The 23,299-nt window shown below is 46.8% G+C and overlaps 1 protein-coding gene across 2 annotated transcripts in view; it reads right to left on the bottom strand.

Moving 5' to 3' along the window:
• Smad9 (SMAD family member 9) overlaps window positions 1-23,299 on the bottom strand; it is a 46,855-nt gene that overhangs the window by 5,038 nt on the left and 18,518 nt on the right. For both annotated transcript variants that reach the window (XM_052730686.1, XM_052730687.1), the window contains exons 2-5: window positions 14,089-14,706; window positions 9,616-9,873; window positions 6,741-6,962; window positions 3,696-3,952 (exon numbers count right to left, since the gene is read on the bottom strand). In XM_052730686.1, the coding sequence (XP_052586646.1) occupies window positions 3,696-3,952; window positions 6,741-6,962; window positions 9,616-9,873; window positions 14,089-14,500 (1,149 nt within the window). In that variant the 5' untranslated portion in view covers window positions 14,501-14,706. The remainder of the gene's footprint in view (window positions 1-3,695; window positions 3,953-6,740; window positions 6,963-9,615; window positions 9,874-14,088; window positions 14,707-23,299) is intronic.

Genomic DNA, 23,299 nt, shown 5'->3' with positions numbered 1-23,299 from the left:
GAATCCCAGTCCTCTGTGTTTAAATTCAAACCTGTGGTTCCATCCAAACACATGGAGTTAGATACCATGCAAATAAGGACGTTCCCAATTTACAACTCCAGCTCTGACTGCTCCCTCCAGACTCTGCAGTCTGTCTGTCACCTCAGCATCTTCTTGTGAATGTGACGGGCTGACATCAACAGTTGTGGTAACTGACACTAACACTCAGGCTTATTTGCACACCTTGCTCACCTGCGTCTTCTCCATCCTGGCGGAAGGCAACTCACCGCCTCTCTTCCCTCACCTCCACATCAAACTTGCCTTCTGAGTGGGAGTCCCCCACTTCCCACAACTCTGCTGATGCTCTTCTGGTAGAAGAAGTGACCCTCAACTCCCACCTGGGTTCTGCAATAGCCTCTTTAAAATACTTTTTAAACTTCTCTTGTTTTATTGTATGTATCTGGAGGTAGCTATGCACTATGTGTGTGCAATGCCTCTGGAAGCCAGAAGAGGGCGTCAGATCCCCTGGAACTGGAGCTGCAAAGGGCTGTAACCTGCCATGTGGGTGCTGGGAATTGAACCCAGGTCCTCTACAAGAGCAGCCAGTGCTCTGATCCCTGGTCAATCTCTCCAGGGCCCCACAATGGCCTCTTAGCAGCCCTTCCTCCCCACCTCACTGTGGCACGCCTTTTCTCCACCTAGCAGTCACCATGGCCCTTTAAAGACAGAACGGCTGGGTGCCGTGATTCATGCCTGCAACCCCAGCAGGGGAGGGAATGAATTGGGAAGCTGCAGAGTCCAAGGCCAGCTTGGGTTCCACAGGATGACTGTGTGCCCAAACAGACAAAATGACAAGTCAGACCATGAAGCCCTCTGTCCAAAGACTCAAAGTACCACAAAGGGCTAAACTCTGCTCAGCCCAGCCGGCAGGAAATGCTCCCATCTCATCTGCACCCCCTCACCTCTCTCCTGCGCACGGCTGCAGTCACCCAGCCCTGCTTCCCGCCCCTATCCAGGCTCGTAGTGACCATGGGCTTCTGAACTTGCTTTTCCCTAGGCCTCTATGGCTTTCCTTGCAGGACCTTCTGGCCTCTGCTGGCACACACTGCTTCCGGGATGCCTCCCAGCCTGTAACCTCTCTATCTCCCTTTATCTGATTCATTCCACTCACTTGGTGCTTGCTGCCTGTCTTTCTCTACCAGTACACTGGTCCCACAAGGCAGAGGCCTGTGAATAAGCAACAATGCATCACCCCAAGGCCCGGGGCAGCACCTGGCCCACCACTGGCAGCTGCTCAATGAATAGTTGTTGACTGGCTGCCTAAAGGAGAGCGATGGCCAGTAAAATCAGAGCTGAAAAAAAAAAAAAAACTTTAAAGACGGTCTGCTCCTTCACCTACAATGATCGCCCCCTGTGTCTAGTCACCTGTAAAATTTTAAACTAATCATTGACAGTTTTTATTTCGTTTAAGTCCTTGCAGGGCTAGTGATGAATCTCAGTGCTAAAGTGATTGCCTAGCCTGGGTTTTTTTCCCTCATCATTGCAGGGAGGAGGGAGGAGGAAGGGGGTTCGGGGCCGGGGGTGGGGTGCCCATAACAGCAGTAGCAGTGTGTTTCCTATGAATTAAATTTTGCAGCTCTATAAATTTGTTGCGTACCTAAGAAACGTTTAGTCGATGTTGGGAAATGATCACATTTCTATGCTTGTATTACGGTGATTAACTATGAGGTACCCACAGCTCATCCTCATTAAAAAACAGGGAAAAATAACTGTCCCATTCAAGGGCTAGTTCACTAATGGTGAGTTAATGCCCCCTGCTGGCTCCAAAGTGACAGTGTACTGGAAATTTTCCAGGGGTTTCTTTCCTGCTTTGGTGAATAAAGCTGGTTTGTCCTCATAAGAGGTTCCTTTAAAAAGACTTTTTTTTCCCCCTTTGGGTTTTCAAGACAAGCTTTCTCCGTATAACAGCTCTGGCTGTTCTGGAATTCGCTTTCTAGGCCAAGCTGGCCTCAAACTCACAGTCCAAGTGCTGGGACTAAAGGCATGCACCACCACCACCTGGCTATCAGTAACTAACTTTAAATGGATAATAAAACTCATTTTAAGGCTGGGACTGTAGCTCAGTAGAGTAGCCCTGGGTTCCATCCCCAGGACTGCTTTTAAAAGGCAAATGGGGCCTGGAGAGATGACTTAGTGGTTAAGAGCACTGGCTGCTCTTGCTGAGGACCTGGGTTCAATTCCCAGTGCCCACAAGACAGCTCACAACCACCTATAACTCCAGTTCAGGGGGGCGGGTCTGAGGCCCTCTTCTGGCCTTTTTGGGCACTGCATGCATGTGGTACACAGACGTTCATGCAAGTAAAACACCCAGACACATAAAATAAAAAAAAATTAAAAAGGCAGCCGAGCTTCTTCCTTAGATGGGGTATGTGCCACTGTGAAAACTACTATGTACACCACAGAGTCTGGTGAACAAGTCTAGGTTTTTAAATATCTGAAGGATTTCCTGAATTATTCATGCTGCCTTAATGTTTCTATCCCACTTGGTTCGTACTGACACCGAGCGCTGCTGTCTTAGAGTAGAGACAGTTCTCTTTGTAATTTATCTATAAAATTATCCCCTCCATCTGCCTGGCAGCTTTCCCAGCTGAGAGGAAGACCTTCCTCGTTGACTGGGTGATGGCAGTGCCCCGCAAGGAGGGATGGGAAAATCTCGGCAGCATTCAATCCTGCCCATCATTATCATCCTTGGATCTTCACATCCAAACCGTCACACTGCTACTTAAGTTGAGGTTTCTTCCTAAAGTGCAAATTTTTCAGATAATTGTTAAATAAGTCAGTATACTTCCACCTTCCTATGAACTGTTAATAACATTTCCCCGAAAGGGTCGTTATTGCTGGCTGTAGAATGCAGAGGAGGGTGGGTCTCTGAGTTTCTAGCTAACCTGGTCTATAAAGTGAGTTCCAGGGCAGTCAGAACTACCCTGGAATATTTTGTTTTGCCTGTATGTATGTATGTATGTATACATACCATGTGTGTACAGTGCCCATAGAGGCCAGAAGAGGGCGTCAGATTCTCTGGAACCAGTTCATTGCAGATGGTTGTGAGCTGTCTCTGCAGCCCTCAGAGTTGAATTTTTTAATGGATTTGTAAGAAAAGTCCAAGAAAACAAGTGGGTATTTGGGGCGTGATACAGAACTGCAATATATATATATATATATATATATATATATATATATATATATATATATATATATATATATATAAAATATTATATTATTATATTATATTAATATAAGAGAGAAAGATGAGAGATGAGAGACAGAGAAAAACAGAGACAGAGACGGAGCATGTGTGTCAATATTCTAGTATGGAGCAGGAAGGTTCATGAATCCCTCACTCATAACTGAAGACACTTGATGGCTTTTATGGAGAGTCAGTTATCTTTAAGGCTGAGGCCCCTGGTGGGTTGACCTCAACCACACTATTTCCTTTGGGTGGTTCCATACCCAGGAATATACGGGCAGCAGAAGTTGGACTAGATAATTTAAAAAAAAAAAAAAAAAAAAGAGGGCAAGAATCAATAAATTTTTTTAGAAGAAAAAACAAAGTTGTTATCCACCTAAGCTGGCTGAGCAAATGCCACGTCTGGCCAAGACCATTTTGAGCTTTCTTCCCACTTTCCACTTTATAATCCCAAGGCCGGCATCCTTACCTTCACAAAACTCATCCGAATCGTGCACATCTTCGTTAGCTCGTATACAACTTCGAAGCCGTGGTGCACGGACTGGGCGAGCAGCTGGGCGAAGAGCTGGTTGTTGAAGACCTTGAGGCTGCAGCCGCTGGGGATCTTGCAGACCGTGGCGGGGTGAAAGCCGTGCTGATAGTTGCAGTTCCGGCTCTGAACAAAGATGCTGCTGTCGCTCACACACTCGGCGTACACCTCGCCCCCGACGTAGTACAGATGCACGCCTGTGGACACAGAAACCACACTCTTTCCACTCTGCTCCCTTCCCAGTGACTCCTAGCACCCCCTGCAGTCAGGTGAACTCTTACATCATCACTGGTCATAGAAGAGAAAGTGTGGGCCCCAAACACCCACTTGTTTCCTTTGACTTTTCCTGCAAATCCGTTAGAAAGTTCAACTCTGAGGGCTGCAGAGACAGCTCACAACCATCTGCAATGAACTGGTTCTGGAGAATCTGACGCCCTCTTCTGGCCTCTATGGGCACTGCACACACATGGTATACATACATACATACATACATACATACATACATACATACATACAGGCAAAACACCCATACACATAAAATAAAGAAAAACACTTTTTAATTTACTTTTATTTGATGTTCATTGGTGTTTTGCCTGCATGTATGTCTGTGTGAGGGTGTCAGAGGCCCTGGAACTGGAGTTACAGACAAGTGTGAGCTGCCACGTGGGTGCTGGGAATTGAACTTAGGTCCTCTAGAAGATCAGTGAATGCTGCTATCCACTGAGCCATCTCTCCAGCCCCAAGAAAAAGAAGTTGAAGCCCAACCCACATAAACGGACGTTCTCAAAGATGAGTCCGTCGTCTCTCACTGATTACTGCTCCCACCACTCTTGTTCTCACTTACTTCAAAAAAGTGTCCGTGATCCTAGACACAAAAGAAACAACACATCATGCAAAACACAACCCCACAAAGTCCTTCACACCCACATATAAACAAAAGGCTATAACAGGAAGCCCAGCTAACATCATGCAAATGCTACTGAAATCCACACACTAAACCTACTCCAGAACTTGAATCCTACTAACAGTTATAAGTCTATGTCTTCGAAGCCCAGTGTGGCGGCACACCCCTTCAATCCCAGCAGCCGGGAAGCAGAGGCAGGTGAGTTTGAGACCAGCCTGGCCTACATAGTGTTCAGGCCAGCCAGGGCTGCACAGTGAGACCCTGACTCAAAACTAAATATTTCTGTGAGCAGAGGCTTCAGAGATGTACTTCAGCTCAGAGGCATGTCACTCAACCCTATAAACCACACCACGTGCTCCTGAGAACAGGAACATTCCGACCACACTTCCACACAATCACGTAAAAATACAAGCAACATGCAGCTTATCTCAATTTATCTAACATTCCTGGAGTTACATTTCAAAAGGGACATCCTCGATAAATAGAGTGCGGTACACACGTACAATGGAATTTTATTCAGCTATAAAGAAGCATGAGATTATAAAATGGGGGGAACTGGAGATGATTAGAAATAGGCCAGACTCAAACAAAATCCAACAACACCACCACCACCACCAGGAGCAGCACCACTACCACCAGCACCCATCCTCACCCCGCAACGCCCGTCCCTCGCCTGACACCCACAACGCAGGCACTGGTGACCCTGAGGAAGTGGAAGGGATGGCTCTGACCCGCTGAAACAGAGCCTGCCCCTGGACTTCCACCGAGCAAAGCTAGTGCTGCCTCCCTTGGCCACGCCTGTGCGCAACGGGGGTGGGTGTGGCCGACAGCGAGGGGACATTCCGGTGTACAGTTGAGCTCAAAGCAGTCTGTGCAGCCCTGTCCAGAGCTCCAGACACTCTTGACAATTAGCCAACCTTTAAAAGCTCTGCAGAAGAGAAGGCAATGGAGGCCAGGGGAAAGTCAAGTGCAAGCTCCCGGGGGAAGTGGGGCTGTGGCAATGGGTGAGGATTTACTTCACAGGGCAGTGGAGAGCCAGCAGGGGGCTCTGAGCTTCCGTGTCATCTTAGGCTCTGCCTTGTATGTGGCACTTCCCCGTGTGTCCCCTGTGCAATAGAGCAGTGGGATACACTACCCATCTCCGCCTGTTGACAGTTCCTCTTCAGTGTGTGCTATCTGCCACCGCAGAAGCGGGGTACAGAGGTCCACTTGCACCTTGACCCCACAGACCTGAAAGCTGGTGGTCACAGCCAGGTGTGTGTGTGTGGGGGGGGGACTGGCTACTGCAGGCTTAGTGGGTATTCTAACTAAATGACCTTCAAGCGTATAATCCTTCCGGAACCTATTGCATATGATAGCTAAGATTTTTGTCATCTGAGCCTGCTCTGTTTGTATTTAGGGGGTGGTTCTCATCCACGTAAAAGCCTTATCTGCAAACCCAGCACAAGTCAGCAGAGGAGAGAATGGGAAGGTGAGTCCCTCAAGGAAGAAGCCGAGCCCAAGGTTGAACACGTGAGCCTGCTCTGAATGTCACGTGAGGACAGAATCCTCAGCCAGGAGCAGGCTGGCCTCTGGCTAGAGACCGCAGCGTCTCCAGAAGGAGTCATGAACTCATGGGATTTCATGTGGCCCGTCATGGAGGCCAATATAGTAGCAGGCTTTGAAGCCTATGTCTGTGTCAAGATCACCTCAGGACAGATCTGTTCTCAAGGTTGAGCCTGCATAGGAGTCACTTGGTGGGGCCGAGGGCCTTTCAAACATACCGTTCACTCAGCCACAGCCTAATGAAGGGAGCATTTTATATTTCAGTAGGGATTAACCCCGGCCTACTGCTTCCCCTGGGGAGCCAGTGCTGGCATTACAGGCCTGTGTCAGCACATCTGGCCCTTTACTATGTCTTGTGCTCACAGCACTCTCCCATGCCACCCTGAAGATGGTCTACTGATTTTAGAGAGAACATGTCCCTCTCCCGTGGTGACACCGTGCCTGGGGATCTTCCCGGGCTACAGGGCCAACGCTGATTTCTAACCCAGCACTGGAGCTCAGAAGCAGGGATGGAGACTTGCTGCATTGGCTCTCACCCTTTCCAATGTGCCTCCTGGTGTTTTCTATGGTTGAGTTTCTGTTTACATTTGAAAGTAGCCCGAGACAGAACCTATTCCTGTTGTTGGAAGGGTCGGTGAAGCCATCAATGAGAACGCTCCGGGAGGACGCCTGGAAAGTCTCTCCAACCCGGTTGTTGAGTTCATAATAGGCAACAGAGCACCAGTGCTGGGGTTCCTCGTAGCAAACTGGCCGGAAGTCTGAAAGGAAACAAGAGAGAAGGTGTGGAGGAGCCCCAAAACAGTTTGACAACATAGCTGTCATGACAGGCTTAGGGGCCCAGGAACAGCTTCTGTGACAGGTTTACTGACAGGCAACACCCAGATCCAGGAAAAGCCATAAGCTGACACCATCCAGGGATCTACCCAGGGATGAGGAAGTATCTAACATCCCAAATATTCCAACCATTAGATAAGGTGGCCAGATGTCCCTGAGTCTAACACACACCTGTTTTTGTTTTACAGATACCCCTAAACAAATGTCAGCCAATCAAGGTCCTGAACCCTGGAAATCCCCTCACTCCAACCTCTGCTATGATAAAAATCCCACCCTGCCTGGGCTCAGGGCTCTCTGCTCTCATCACTGCGTTGGACAGACAGAGAAACCAAGCTCGGAACTTGAAAATAAAGGTTCTTTGCTTTTACATGCAGGATTCGGTCTCCATGGTGGTCTTTTGAGGGTCCCTGCAATATGCCTTTGGGCATAACAAAGGCACCATATCACTGTCACCTTTGGGCTCTCAAGCTCATGATTCCAACAGGAAGCAGAGATGAACGCTTTAAACCAGAAAGTTGGCTGTAGGACCAAGTACGCCTTCCTCTGTAATCCTTCAAACACGCATGTTTGACGGAAGCTGCTTGGACCCAGGTCATTAGTTTATTGTACCCAAGAGTCTAAGGCTGAGGTCCTTGTTAATTTTCCCCAAGTGTTTACAGATGTAGTATAATGAGGGGCCAGGGAAAAGACAGCATGGACAGACTGATATAAATTGTTGCCAGTCCCAGAGTAAACACAGCCAGGAGCTAGGTGGCAGGCCACCTCATCTTTGCCAGAGAAGAACAGTATCCTGTTGTTACAGAACTGAACCAAATCCCTATGCCAAAAGGTGTAATTCTACCATAATGATTTAAAAAAAAATGAATAGTTTGGATATGATAACAAACCAAATCAAAAGCACTGAATGAATTCTATTGAAGAAAAAAATCTATATAGACAGGCTCACATTCTCCTCTATGAAACACACAGATACCTATTTACATATGATATAAATATGATATATGTATTTTAAGGAGAGCTGGCTTCTCAGCTCTGCTAGAGTCTGTCCGTGGATGGGAGGAGGTCAAAGAGTAACTGGGCAAAGAAAAGAAAAGAAAAAAAAAAAGAAAAAGAAAAGGAAAAAGAAAAAAAAAAGGGTAACCGGGCAGAATGCAGTCAGTACAGGCAATCTTTTATAGCACGTGTGTGTGTGTGTGTTGGGCAAATATGTATCTTATAATTATCCTGTCCTTTAACCACTGGCCCTAATACTGTTTCAAACACATGCAGGGGAATTCTCTATGCAATAAGTAATGCATGAGCAGGCATTTGAGGCTCTCTGCTGGAGACAGAGGAGAGCAGTGATTTAATACAAGTGATATATGTGAACACAGGTGTGTAAGGATCTTGTTAAGGTAACGACACTTTGAAAGAAGATATCTCTTCTCATCTTACCACATCTTATATGGTCTTTGAGAGTAAAGATAATTTTTGTTAATCTCTTAATTCTTTCTTAACAACCTAGGGCAAGGCTTTATTATTTGTTTACTTAGTGAGACTTAATAAATACACATTAGGTAGGAGGACTTATGAACAAGAGTGAGGCAGATTGTAACTGTGGGTTCCAGCTGTATTTATGCAGATATTATCAGCCTCACACTTAAGAGGGTCCCATATATCTCTCCTTCATGTCTCTTTCTTTGACCAACTTCACAGCCGTCACAGCACACACATCATGGAGACGCACGAGGGTGTCCCCGACTCTTGCATACGCCTTTTCAATCCAGCATGAAGCTCCAGGGGGAGCATTCCCTTCTGTTGCTGTCTTGGCTTCAGAGGAGAATGTACCAGCTGGTGTTGGGGCCTAGTTCTGCATGCCACTGAGGTCACACACATGACGTTTGGAGCAAAAGACACCTGCCTTTTGGTTGTCCAAAGAGGCAAGCAAACAAAAGCCTAACCTTGGTCCCCTTATGCCTGCTCTCTGGCCAAATCTCATTTATTTATGTAGTTAGTTGGTTATTATTGTGTCTGCATGATACATGTTTGGAGGTCAGGGGACAACTTTGTAGAGTCCTTTGTCTCTTTCTCCCTGTCCAGAAGTTCTGGGGATGTGACGCAGGTTGGCAGGCTTATGTAGCAGTACCTTTACCTGCTCAGCTGTCTAGCCCGTCCTTGCTTTTAGTATTTAAATTTTTAATCTGTCATCCATCAATATGTCAGTCTTAAGTCTACATTCAGCAAAGTAGCATATGCCTATAACTCCAGCATTGGGGCAGCTGCAGCAGGAGAATGGTGGGTTTGGGACTAGCCTATGCTAAAAGCAGACCATGTTTCAAAACAAACAATAATCCTACATGATGTAAATTTCCAGGGATGGTGCTAAGTTCTATTTAGCTTCTGAAAGAGGACTGGATTCAAAAATATGTATCTCCAGTTCTACTCCAAAATGGGCCCGATCCTGGTCTTTCTGGACGGTGGTGGGTTAGATGGCCCAGGCCCACAGATGTCCCTGTAAACCTAAAGGCACCATAGACATGCTAGATGCAACAACCACATTATGATCATCCACCGGGGTCCCATTTCCCACAGACTGACCTGAGTGTTGAAATGGACTGTCTGACTCAGAAGGACTTCCTGGGGAGTGTGGGTAAGTGGTTGGGCATGGAGACTGCGAGAATCCGTGGCCTGGAGAAGAGGGTGGTGCAGGACAGAGAGGCTGCTGGAAAGAGTCTGGGTAGGTGGCGTTGTGCGGCATGAGGGGCTCACTGTGCAGGGAGGCACTTCGGAACTTGGCCAGGAGGCTGAGCTGGGGGTTGTACTCGCTGTGTCTTGGTACCAGCACCGGAGGCAGAACTGGGAACAAAGAGAAAGAGACAGGGCACCCTGAGCTTGGCCCATCAGGATGGGGTGGGGCAGCAAATGCTTTCCCTTGGCCATTTGTGATGTTTTCTTCCGCCAGCCATATCTCCACACATGGTGCTCATGGGAAACTCTGCATGGAGGTCCCATCTCTACCCAGGAGCATGTGAGCTGCGCTCAGTCACCAGCTCTCCTTCTTGCCACATGCGTCTGAAGCAGACCATCACAATTGGGGACCAAGTTCAGGAGGCTTCCAGGCATGCCCCCCTTGGTAATGGCCTCATGTTGGCTTTATGGAACCCATCTGCTTGTAGCCTTCTTCAACTCTGCCAATAAAGTCCTCTTTAAAAGAGACAAAGTTAGTTCCAAATGCTTGCAACCAAACCCCAGGTGAAGCCCAGAATATTTTCCATTAGAGACCACACTGAATTATTTAGATGACCAGCCTCAATTTGAGGCTCTGTGCTGCTGATGAAATATTCTATGTCTTTACCACAATGATCTCAAAGCAAATGACCAAAAGCTATCAAGTAAAATACAAGTGATAAGCAAAGAACAAAGTAAAAGATCAGAGGCAGCACGTAAGAAATCTATCAGTTAAATCTGCTTGGGTTAGTGGGTCCCTTCTGGCCTCCCTCCATCTCCCCAGTACTAGAGATGGAGTCCACAGGCAGCACACAGGCTAAGCAAGTACTCTACCACCGAGCCCTCTTTCGACTTTAAGATGGGGTCTCACTAATTTACCGTCTGGCCTTCAACCTAGTGTGTATCCTAGGCGGGCACTGAAGCTGCATCCTCTTGCCTTGGCCTCCAAGTAGGTGGGGTTACAGCCCTGTGCCAGCCTGGGTTCCACTCTTTAAAATGAACACGAGTGGCAGTCGCTTATGGAGTTGCCTGCCCTTCTGAATTCCTCAGAAAGGTGTAGCTTTTCTGTTTCCTTTCTGGACTCCAAGGGCATGGCTTCTCTCGCTTGCTTTTCTACCTCCCCCTCTGGGCAGCTGCCAAAACTGACGGACTACCGACTCTGCTGCTTGTCACTCAAACTTGGTCTAAGACAACTGGCCTTGAGATTTCTTCCAAGTCCCTTCCTAAATTATTTTATTAATTAGATTAGGAACCCCAAAGAAGGAACCTCAGTTTTCCCGGTAACATGTGAGAACCAGACAGGATCCTGAATATGCTGAGGGCGGAGTTCGGACCATAGCAACAACTTGAAGTTCTAGTGGGCTGTCCAAATAGCTTAGATACAAGTACCACCATCGTACCCTTGGAGCTAACATGGCAGCTGCTCATTGTCATGGTTCACAGCTTTGCTGCTGTGTAGAACCACTCTTCTCCCTTAGAAGCTTAATAGCACCTTCAGATACTGAGAACCAGCCCCCAGGAAGAGGCGTCCAGGCCAATTCCAGCTCAATTCCTATAAGGAAAATCACACTTCATTCTATTAAAAAGGTGTTAGGAGTGGAAATGAAAAAAACCCGTAACTTAAATATTATCTAAAATTAATGTTTTTATTAAGAGATTTTCTATTTATTTTTACACATCAACCACAGACCCCCCGTCCTCCCTCCTCCCACCCCCAGCCTTCCCCCCAACCCACCCCCCATTCCCACCTCCTCCAAGTAGACTATTTCAAATTAATATAATCTCGGCCCATCCTTTTAGAAATTTAAACCTAGGGGCTGGAGAGATGGCTCAGAGGTTAAGAGCACTGACTGCTCTTCCAGAGGTCCTGAGTTCAATTCCCAGCAACCACATGGTGGCTCATAACCATCTGTAAACGAGATCTGGTGCCCTCTTCTGGCCTGCAGGCACACATGCTGTATACATAATAAATAAATAAATCTTAAAAAAAAAAAAAGAAATTTAAACCTAAAACTAAGGACATAAAAACTATCTACATACATAAAATATTTAGATTGTCATTTTAAGAGAAACCTTTAGAAATGAAAAATGGGAACTCAAAAAAAAAATCTTAAAAATTGGTCTTTTGAGTATCTAAAAGGAAAACCGTCCCCTAGATCTGGAGTTACACTCAACATTGGTGCTGGGTACCAAGGGGTTCTCTGCAAGAGCAATATGTGCTCTTAACAGCTGAGCATATCTCCAGTCCCAGAAAGAATTTCTTTTTTTGGGGGGGAGGGGGTGGTTTGGAGACAAAGTTTCTCTGTGTAGCCCTGGTTGTCTTGGAACTCTCTCTGTAGACCAGGCTGGCCTCGAACTCACAGAGATCACCCTGCCTCTGCCTTCCAAGTGCTCAGATTAAAGGCGTGCGCCACCACCATGCGACCAAAAAGAATTTCTTAATGAACATTTTTCCATTTAGATATGTGTTTTGGAGGTCTAGCATAATCCAGATTTTCAAGCTACTTTTAAAATAATCTCAGATATTATTAATGGGGTTTTGTTTTGTTCAGAATCACGTTATGTGGCCTCAGCTGTCCTCGAGTGCTGGAATTCAAGCCATGTGACCTTCCAGATTCCCAATATGCAAAAAGAGTCCACTGCGGAAGGAAGAAGGCAAGGTAGCATTCAGAGCTAAGAGTACAGAACCTTCCAATCACCTTCCCAGACAGGCCCCCAATTCTTGTGAGCAAGCCCCACACACAGAGCGGTGATGTTCTTGACGGCAAGATGACAAGTTTGGGGAACTTAATGGGTGGTCTGCCAAGCGACCTCTGATGTGGGCTGGGTGTGAATACAACACCCCAAGAGAATACTTGGGCTTCTATCCAGACAGCACAGTGGGATGGGGTGACCCTTCCATGTTCCTGGAATTGGGCAGATAGCCAACCAAAGAGAGAAGGTGCCCATTAAAAACTATTTCACCCTGGAGGGCCACAGGAACACTCATCCCAAAGAGAACATTAGTAAAACTGCTACAGCCAGTGAGGAGAAAGAGTGACTTCTTCCAAAGTAGGGAGATATATGGAGGGACACACACACACACACACACACACACACACACACACACACACACGCACATACACACACATGCACATGTATTCAAGCTGGTGTGTGAAGAGTTTGGGAAAAGTAATGTTCTGTATTTAAAACATGAAATCTCCAGCATTTTTTAGGCTGGGAGTGGAGGGCAGGCCAGCGGCCGAGTGCTCCCGTGTGATATGCAAAGCCCTGGGTTCACACAGAGGAGGAAGGGGGCCCTGAGGTGGTGGTGAGTGAAAGAGCACTACCTAGCATGTATGAAGCTGTGGATGACATCCCAACAAAACCATATTTAAGAACAATGGCCCACCTTCCTCAACCCCTTATTTCAGTCCCAGGCTCCTTCAGCCATTCCCCCTGGCTGTCTCAGACCCAGATGGGATGCCTTCCATGTACCAGATTAGCAAAATGGAGCCCACACCCACTCTTCAGGTCACTCTAATAGTCACTGCTTTCAGTCTGCCTGGGGTGGGGGAAGGGAGGATGTTTAATATATCTATTTTTTTAAACAATTAACCATCATTAAGGCATTCAATGTCTTAAGAACTAAGAAGGATAGCTGGGCATGATGGCACACACCTTTAATCCAAGCATGTGGGAGGCAGAGGCCAATCTCTGTGAGTTTGAGTTCATGGCCAGCCTGGTCTACAGAGCAAGTTCCAGGACAGCCAGGGCTACACAGAGAAACCCTGTCTTGAAAAACTAAAACGAGGAGGAGGAGGAGGAGGAGGAGGAGGAGGAGGAGGAGGAGGAGGAGGAAGAGGAGGAGGAGGAGGAGGGGGAGGAGGGAGAGGAGGAGGAGGAAGAGAAGGAGGAGGAGAAGAAGAGAAAGAAAGAAAGGAAGGAAGGAAGAAGGAAGGAAAGAAAGAAAGAGAGAGAGAGAGAGAGAGAGAGAGAGAGAGAGAGAGAGAGAAAGAAAGAAAGAAAGAAAGAAAGAAAGAAAGAAAGAAAGAAAGAAAGAAAGAAAGAAAGAAAGAAAGAAAGAACTAGGAAGGGCTTGGATCTCCTAAGTCCACCCAAATAAAACTCCATTTTCCAAAATCCGACCAAGCTTACAAGCCTTTTAGTATAAGACTATCATAATTTTCCAATTGCAGGATTTTGGAGCCAGGATTTCTTCAGTCCCCCCCCCCCCCCCCGCCCCGCGCCACTGCCCACCAGATACAGAGGTCATTTCATTTTGTGTGGATGCTCCACTACCCAGAGAACCTGTCTGTGATGATTTGACCTCCGATGCATGCTGGGACTCACGAAAGCACCCACCTGGTGTCTCCACTCGGCGATAATGGTATGGGTTGATGCAGACCTCCTTCTGCTTGGAGCCGAAGGGGAACTCACAGCACTCCAGGGGCTTCAGCTCATGATGGGACTGCAGGTCTGGCCAGCGCCACACACGGCAGTAGATGACATGGGGCAGCCCCTTGCGGTGGGACACCTGTAGGCGTCCGTCCAGGGACCTGGGGATGGTGACGCACTTGCTAGGCTGGCCTGGGCAGCTCAGCGCCCTCTCCAGTTCGTCCATGGCTCCTTTCTTCTTCTTTAGCTTCTTCACCAAAGAGTCCACGGCCTTCTCTGCCCACTTCTCCTCTTCATCTCCCTGCTTCCAGCCCAGCAGCCGCTTCACTGCAGGGCTGGTGAAGGAGAAGAGGGAGCTGATGGGAGTGCTGGGGTGCATAGGAGGCAGACCTCCGGCTCCTGCACACGGAAAGAGGATGAGGCCTTTCAAGGCTCGCAGAACCCTGGGCAGGTCAGCACCAAGCACTTGTCCACGGGTGTCATAGGAACGAGCTTGCCTTTTCTTCTGGAAGCAGTGGGGACTGGTTTAAGTTGGGAGACCGGCTGACTTCTTCCAAAGCCCTTGGGTGGGTGAGCAGTCCGACTCTGAAAGACAGGACAAGCCTTTGTGAGGAAGGGCAGAAGGGACAAGTCACCCTCCCAACATTTTAATTTGAAAATTCCTCCAAGTTCTTGTTGACCCCCCTCTTCCCCTCCCAGCCAGATCTTGGCCACAGCCTTCCAAATCTCTACTGCAGTTTCTTGCTTCCTTTCCATTTTCCCCAGCACGGAGCACAGCCTGCCCCAGCCCCAGTGGCTGCAACCCCAATATGACTTCTCTCCCTCCCACTCTCTCCCACACTAATTTCTTTTCCTCCCAAACACAATTCCCATCAAGTCACTCTCCTGTGTAAGAAATGGAGTGGCTCCTTCAGCTACCAAATGTAGGCTCTGCCTGGGTTTCCAGGGTTCCCAGCCCCTCCCTCTGCATATGTGACCTTTCTTTATTTCCCAGTTGCACAAATAATCCACCCTCTGTGCAGGAAATGTGTGCAAACCAATGTAATCAAAAAGGAAGACACTGAGATCTCCAACAATCCCTGGTCAGACTTCACTGAACAGCGTTCGAGAACAGCTGTACTCAGAGTGTGTTCCCAGGAACCACTGCAGCTCCCTGAGACCCCTTCCAGGCTGTGAGGTCCTCTCTCTTCCAAATCCACATCTCTGTGAACTACATTCTCTTCGCACACATCAGCCAAAACATCAGATTGTAACAGGTTGTATGGGGAGGTGAAAATGAGAACATGGATACCATCCTTTAAACCAGCATTCAAGAGATTTGTATAGATATACAATGCCCTTTTTTGCCAATCTTTTAAACATAGTCTTTCATTTTAAAATGTTTGCTTTGAGGCTAGAGAGATGGCTCAGCAGTTAAGAGTACTTGCTGAAGACGTGAGCTCACAATCTTTTAACTGTGATCTGCTGCCCTCTTCTGGCCTCCTTGGGCACTACACACATGTGGTACACAGGCATACACACAAGGCAAAACACCCACACACACACAAGTAGAAAATGAAAAAAAGATTGTCTCCATAACAGATGTGCTTATATTAATAAATCAATAACTTTAAAATTACATTTACTTGTTTGTTAGGGGTGTGTGTGTGTGTGTGTGTGTGTGTGTGTGTGTGTGTGTGTGTGACCTACAGAGGTCAGAGAACAATTTTTGAGTCACATCTCTTCTTCCACCATGTGGGACCTGGGTTGAACTCAGGTCTTCAGACTTTGTGGTAAGCGACTTTTCCCACTGCACCACGTTGCTGGCCTGCAAATCAATAACTTTGTCAAAATTGTGTTTACTTTCCAAAATGGGAGAAAATTGACAGATGTAACCCACACAAAAACGCTAAGTTTCTCCATGATTTTTAAGTGGAAAGGCACCATGGACCAAAAAGTTTGAGAGCAGCTTTTCTATCAGTCACAGTGTCTGTCATACAGGTAACTGTGAACATCAAATGACACCAGTGTCACATTTGTTATTCTGTCCCCAAATCAACTACATCTCCCTGATGCTCTCACCCAAAGGATACGTTCATTCTGTGATCCTAAAAAGACATATTCAAATTTCCTACCCAGGCGATGGTGGCGCACGCCTTTAATCCCAGCACTCGGGAGGTAGAGGCAGGCGGATCTCTGTGAGTTCAAGGCCAGCCTGGGCTACAGAGTGAGTTCCAGGACAGGCTCCAAAGCTACATAGAGAAACCCTGTCTCTAAAAAACCAAAAAAAACAAACAAAAAAAAAAAAGAAAGAAAAAGAAAAGAAAAAAAAGAAAAAAAAAATTCCTGAGCTGCAGCTGCATTTGCTCTTAGAAACAGTGGGGGACTAAGCAAAACCTTCCCCCATATTTTAGAAAGCTGCTTCCTCATCCGTGTGTAGTGAAGCTACTGGTCACATCTCTGTGGAACAAACTGACTCATCTGAGTCTCTTACAATCAGCATAGCTCAAAAATCTCCTACAGTTGCTTGTTTAAGTGCCAACAGCACTCACTTTAAGTGCCATTTTCTCCTTGGCATCCCTGGGGGAAGGTACAGCTTTCTAGGTCTCCTTATATAAATGTTTTTATTTTGCAAGTGCAAGGCCGGTGCATGCTAGACCAGTATGCCACTACTGAGTGGCACTCTAAACCTTAAATTTCTTTGGAACAAAGGTGCTCTTTGATCCCCCTGCTCCCGTGGCCAGGATTAGTACCTCCAAAAAGCACAAAGGCAGCCTGGTTAGGCAAAGCTGATGACACCCAATGCATGGAACGCAGTGCTTACATGCTCCATTCCTCATGAGGACCTTATTTAGGATGGTCCCGGGCAAACTGTGCTGAAGAGGCCAGTGGGAGTCTCCAAAGCTGTTCTTTTTCACTCGGTAGTTTGACTTAGACTCCGTTTTCTTTGAAAGGTTGATTTTGTGGCTTAACAATTGTGAATTTATAAAGTATAGTTAAGTCATCATGCAGGAGTTATGTTTACTTGGTCTAGACAGGCTGCCTTGCAGCAAGGGTCGGCGTGGTCAGGGGTTTTCAGGAGGAGATGGAGCATGACGAAGAAGAACATGAGCCCAAGAGCTGTTAGTTTATGTGGGATTTGTTATTAGTAAGTTATGGCATAAATCTCTAAGTTCAGTGGTAAAGAAAAGCCTTTCATAAATATGTTCAGCAGAATTCAACTAAATACACTTAAAAAAGAGAGAGAGAAAAAAACTCTCTGCTTCAAGGAACAAACAGCAGTTCTCTTCAATGGGGTTTGTTTGCCTTTTTGTTTTTAAATTGTGGGTTCCTACCTAATGCAATCAATTTGTTGGAGCAAAGTAACTTGCAGGAAACCAAAAAAGAAAAGAAAACAGACTATTGTAAGGCAGCTAACATAGATAAATTAAGCTCCATAGTGTGAGTGATGATCAAAACCTTTTATTCTTAGGTTATGTGTCTGGGAGCTGGACACATTGACAATATAAACTTTGTATTTTTTATTATGCTTTACAATCAAAGAGCTTGTAAAGTATTACTTCTAAACCATATGTTTCCCCAGACTGTCTGAAGTGTACCTTGAATGACACTTGGGGACTGTCATCCTTCATTGATGAACTACAGGGCCGAAATGCCTTGACTCTTCAAGTCTGGCCTCGCTGTACATTTCTAAAATCCCAGAAGTGGCACAGGGCCCCCAAGGAAGATTTTAAGGCTGTAAGGCAGCTTCTATCCCAATAAGCAGAGACTCTTGTGTGAAGGGAGAGCCTGAAGTGTTAAATTTAGAATCTCACAGTGATAAATACCAGATTCACGACTGTGACCTTCTGAGAAAAAAAGAGGAAAAATGGAAATTGTCTGAAGCTGAAATTGTCAGACTGACTGGATGGTACACAGATGTTCAAACATTATCCTCTCTGCTTGTCTATATGCCTGATGTCTTGTTACTAAGAAATGTGTTAAAAATTAATCAAGCTTAGAATTTCTTGAACACAGATGTTCTTATCTATCAATAATTTGTATTTGCCCAGGAGGAGTCTGTTAAGTGACTCTATCCCCTTTCCTAAGGCATTTCAGACACAGGAGGAACAAAGGGACCCTTGCTTATCAGGAGCATCCACAGTGCATCACACAGGTGCCCCCGTGAGTTCAACAGTGCCAGCCTGACTCCCTATAGCTTTCCAATAATGGAGAATCTAAATGTCCACTGACCACGGCCTCCAACGCACATGACCTTCTGATGGCACCAATGCCCTGCCATACAACTGAACAGAGCATACCCTGGGGTCATGAAGAAACTGCAAAGGTCATTTATACAAATTATAACAGTAAGTAGAAGGGTAAGTAGTATTCTTGTAGTTACACCATCTTTACAAAGTGCAAAGAACACAGCAAACAAATGAAGCACCTTTTAGATTTGTTGCTGAAATCCTTCTAGAGTAAGCACTCCGACACCGATGAGGATGGAAAAGAGGAGATGTCACTGCTGGACCGGAGCCAAGGCAGCTCCTCAAAGGCCTCAGTCCCTGATCTCACTATGTGGTTCTGGCTGTCCTGGAACTTGCTACGTAGACCAGGCTGGCATCGAACTCACAGAGATCCGCCTGCCTCTGCTTCCTAAGTGCTGGGATTAAAGGCATGTGCCACCACACCTGGCCAATTACTGACTTTTATTTCCCCTAATCTGGCCACCTTGGAAGAGTCTGTCTTTTAACTCTGAAGAGATAAGATCTCAAAATCCTGAGACAGATCTGCCAGACTGCTGCTCCAGATCATTCCAAAGTACATTCCAATGTAAGTGGAACCCTTGAGAAACTCTTCCTCAAGGACACAGTCCACACAGACTGTCACTCCAGGGCATCAGTTTCATTTCAAAGGAAGTTTAAACACACCAGTTTTGATTCTCTACTCATGGCCCGGGCTGAGGATGTGCTAAGAACCGCTCTCAGAAACAGTTTACTCGCCACATTTAGAGCTTAAACACATTTGCTGAAAGAACTGTTTCCACAGCATCTCTTACACAGCACAAGTTAATACAGCAAAAAGAAGTACTTTTAGGCTGGCCGTGGTGGTGCATGTGAGTGGACAGGACAAGAACAAAGCAGGTGTGAGAAAGGCATAAGACAGCACGTGCGGAGCACTGTTGTGGGACCCAGGCTTTTGCTAGGCAACAGATTTGCGCTCCCTAAGGTGATGGGGTGGAAAGAACAAAGGGCATATCCAATGGGAAGCTGAGACAGAGGGCAGGAGACGGGCACCCAGGTCTGAGCCAGAGCTAGACTGAAACAGAAGATGAAGGAGAAAGGATCTGGCTGAAGGAAGGAAAAGCAGAAGCCCTCCAAAGGCTCGATGACTCCCTCAGTCACCATAAGCTGTGATTCTAAAGGGCACATGGGGCACAAGAGGGGACTGGGGGGAGTGGAGGGAGGGGAAACTGTGGACAGGATGTAATGCATGAGAGAAGAGAAATAAATAAATAAATAAATAAATAAATAAATAAATAAATAAATAAACAAACAGTGTGAATGAACGAATAAACAAATGAAGCAGTAACAAGCCAGAGATGCTGTTTGTCAACCCCCACTCAGTCCCTCATTTGTCCCAACATACCCTTTATACTCTGAAAGTCTACTGAATGCCCAGAAGACACAGCCCTTGGCCTTCTGGAGCTTAGACATTTGCTTGACTATTGGATGATGTTGTCCGACCATGGAGGACTGTGCAGGAAAGCCCAGTGGTGTTGAGAAAGGAGCCAGGAATCTGTGTGGCCCCGCTGATACACACTGACCGCAACCAAGCCAAAGGGATAAGCCCTGGAGGCTGGAGGGCCAAGGATGTGGCACAGGGGTGTGGGGACTTGGGCCACTTCGTAGATGAAGGAAAGCCTGAAGAGTGGGCAAGGGAGTGGCTGGAGACATCCCAGGCTGGAACGTGAAGGCAACTTGTAGAAAATCGGCTTACTCTAAGCATGAAGAACTGTTGAATGGGCCTAAAAAGCAAAGAAGATAAATGACCGGGCTTCAGTTTGAGTGGTCCCACTGGATGCTGGTGTGAAGACGGACAGGATGTGACAGAAGCAGAGAGTGACCAGCAGAGCTGCAGAGGAAGGCTTGGAGGGCTCAGCAGGGCGGCAGCAGCCAGCAGGATCCGTGCACAGTGCCTTGTTTTTCTTCAAGAAAGGGACTTTAATAGGACACCATCCGGACAGGCAGGAATAACAGCAGAGAGGAGTGCTTCATAAAACTAGCTGTGGTTTTATGTACTATCCGCCTCCAGTAGATGGAGGCAGGAGACTCGGGCATTCAAGGTCATTCTTGGGTCCATAGCAAGTTTGAGGCCAGCCTTAGCTATATGAGACCGTGTTCTCGAAAAACAAATGGAGTGATTCATTTTGCAAACTGCAGAGAGGAGGAGAGGGAGCAGAGGGGAGTTTTATGTAGACTTGAGACAAACCAGAGTCATCAGAGCAGGGAGCCTCAATTGAGAAAATGCCTCCGAAAGATCCAGCTGCAAGGTATTTTCTTAATGAGTGATTGATGGGAGAGGGCCCAGCTCATTGTGGGTGGTGCCTTCCCTGGGCAGGTGGTCCTGGGTTCTCTAAGAAAGCAGGCTGAGCAAGCCATGAGGAGCAAGTCAGTAAGTGGTATCAGCTCCTGCCTCCAGGTTCCTGCCCTGTGTGAGCTCCTGCCCTCACTGCTTTTGGTGATGAACTGTTTATATGGAACTGTGAGTGAAATAAACCCTTCCCTCCCCAAGCTGCTTCGGTCATGGTGCTTCATCCCAGCAGCAGTGACCCTGGCTAAGACAGCAGACTTACCCAGCTGGTCACTGGAAGACTCTAAGGTCTCAATGAGGTGAGTGAAACTGGGAGGGGACGGGTGAGAAATTTGAGAGAAATGGAAAAGGTCAGGGAAAATGGGAATAGTCAGAAGAGCAGAGCATATTCTGAAGGGAGACTCCTGCATGGGCCCCTCATCCATATAGATGAGGACACAAAAAAACACTGTGAGGTATATACTCCCCTACCCCCAGCCAAAAATCTTTACTGTCTGAGAAAAACAAGTTCTCTTAGTTTAGAATGCCTGGTCTCACATCCGGGCCCTGCAGGAGTGGCTCCTCCTCTTTATGGAATGACGTAGGGGGAGGCTGGAGAGGTTAGGGGCTTGGGGGTGGCTGGGGAGTTTGCGGGAACTGGGGGCTCAGAAGGCTGGGGAGGCTGGGGTCTGGGGAGACTGGGGAGTTGGGGCTTGGGGGGCTGGGGAGTTGGGGCTTGGGGAGGCTAGGGGTCTGGGACTATACAGAAGCACTACATTCAGGCTGGTACTCAGCACTTAGGAGTCTCACATCCCTGCAGTTGACTATCAAAATATAAACCAGCCACCTTTCCTCCTAAAGCAGGCAAGGCTCTCAATGGGGAAAGAAAAACACAACACTTGAATATTTTTTTGTGATGAGCCCACCACTCAGCATTTATACATTAAGCCCCCTGAAGAAGTCATAGGGCATCATGTTAATAGAACAGCTGGAGAGCGGGGCTGAGGACATACAGAAACCCAACTGCATCCTTAGCCTTGGGCAGGGGAAGGAAGGCTGGGGAAGAAGGGTGAAGACTTTACAGATGGAAGACTTTACAGCCTGCATTTTCTATTGGCTGGAATGTATCTCCCAGCTTGGAAAAAGGCCCGAAAGAAACTGGGGAAAGGTGGGGAGTGCTTTGCCCTTGGCTCTCAAAGTGCCAATTGAGCTTCCGAAGAAAATCCATCCCTGAACCTCTTCCTGAACAGGCTTTTTATTAATCAATGTTGATTCCTGTCCTGTCCCTCCATGCACTTCCTGAAGTGGTGGCATCTGATTAGACGCTCTGGGGTGCCCACGGATCTTAATCCAACTCTTGTTAAGACTACAGAGGAGAGGGAGGGCACAGCTCGGCAGAACAGGTAGGAGGACACTGGCTGAGCTTGGGGATGGCCCTAGATTTGATCCCCAGCATGGGTCAAGAGGAGTGGGGAGTGGAGACAGAGTTCAGTCAGAAAGTGCTTGCCTAGCAAGCATGAGAGCCTACCTCAGACCAATCCCCACTACCTATATAAAAGCTAGAAGGGTGGATTGACCCTGTGATCCCAATGCTAGGGGAGCAGAAACAGGAGGATACTTGGGGCCCACTGCCCAGTCTAGCCAGTCTGTGATGTCCAGGTTCACTGAGAAATCCTGTCTCTTTTTGTTTTGTTTTTGTTTTTCTAGACAAAGTTTCTCTGTGTAACAGTTCTAGCTGTCCTGGAACTTGCTTTGTAGACCAGGCTAGCTTCAAACTCACAGAAATCAGCCTGCCTCTGCCTTCCAAGTACTGGGATTATAGGCGTTCATCACCACTGCCCAGTGAAAAACCCTATCTCAAAAAAAACAATCAAGGAAGATATCTGATGTCCACCTGTAGCTTCCACAAACACACACACACACACACACACACACACACACACACACACACACACACACACACACTAAATTATTAGTGAAATAGCCCAAACTCAACAGAAGAATAATATAATGCCTTTAATTCATAGCAGAATCCAGACAGGTCCTCTAACTCAGACCCGACTCAAAAGTGCTTCTTGGTTTATAATAGAGTATGTTGATGGAACTTTCACATGCACATGGATTTATAGGTTCACATTCTTGACAATGCAGGTCTTTGTCTCCCCTGGCATATCCATAACTCTTAGCGTGTTTAGAAAACATCCCACATTCTCAAGGGCAGTAAGCAGTCAGGCCAAGTATTTCTACATGAATGATCGATGAATTGCAAATTTGAGGTCCTTAGAAATCTATTTTTACTGCATTGTTTATAAACTTGTGAATAACTATTGCCCTAGAAAAAATTCTGGACCTTAGCAACCCCAAAAAGAATAAACTAGATCTTATGCAACAGAAGGTGTCTTGACTCCAAGTAAATCTAACCCATGAAAATCTGGGCTTACCACAAATATAAACTCAGGAAAGATTATCTTACCAAGTGAGTCATAAGGAGTGTAAAAGTATGATTCCATCTCCCAAAACCTGCTTCACATTCAGCTTTTTGAGAGATAAATAGCCTTCTATTCAACAAATGTTTACCAAGGCCTTTCCAGACTGCCATCTGAGTTAGCAATAGACTTCATACAATTAACTACCAAAGGTGTAT

This window comes from Peromyscus californicus, unplaced genomic scaffold, assembly GCF_007827085.1.
Source record: "Peromyscus californicus insignis strain IS unplaced genomic scaffold, ASM782708v3 Scaffold_9__1_contigs__length_137607984, whole genome shotgun sequence".
In the NCBI taxonomy this organism is placed as follows: domain Eukaryota; kingdom Metazoa; phylum Chordata; class Mammalia; order Rodentia; family Cricetidae; genus Peromyscus; species Peromyscus californicus.
Note: the sequence above shows the minus strand (reverse complement) of the source record. Positions and strands in the feature narration are given on the sequence as shown.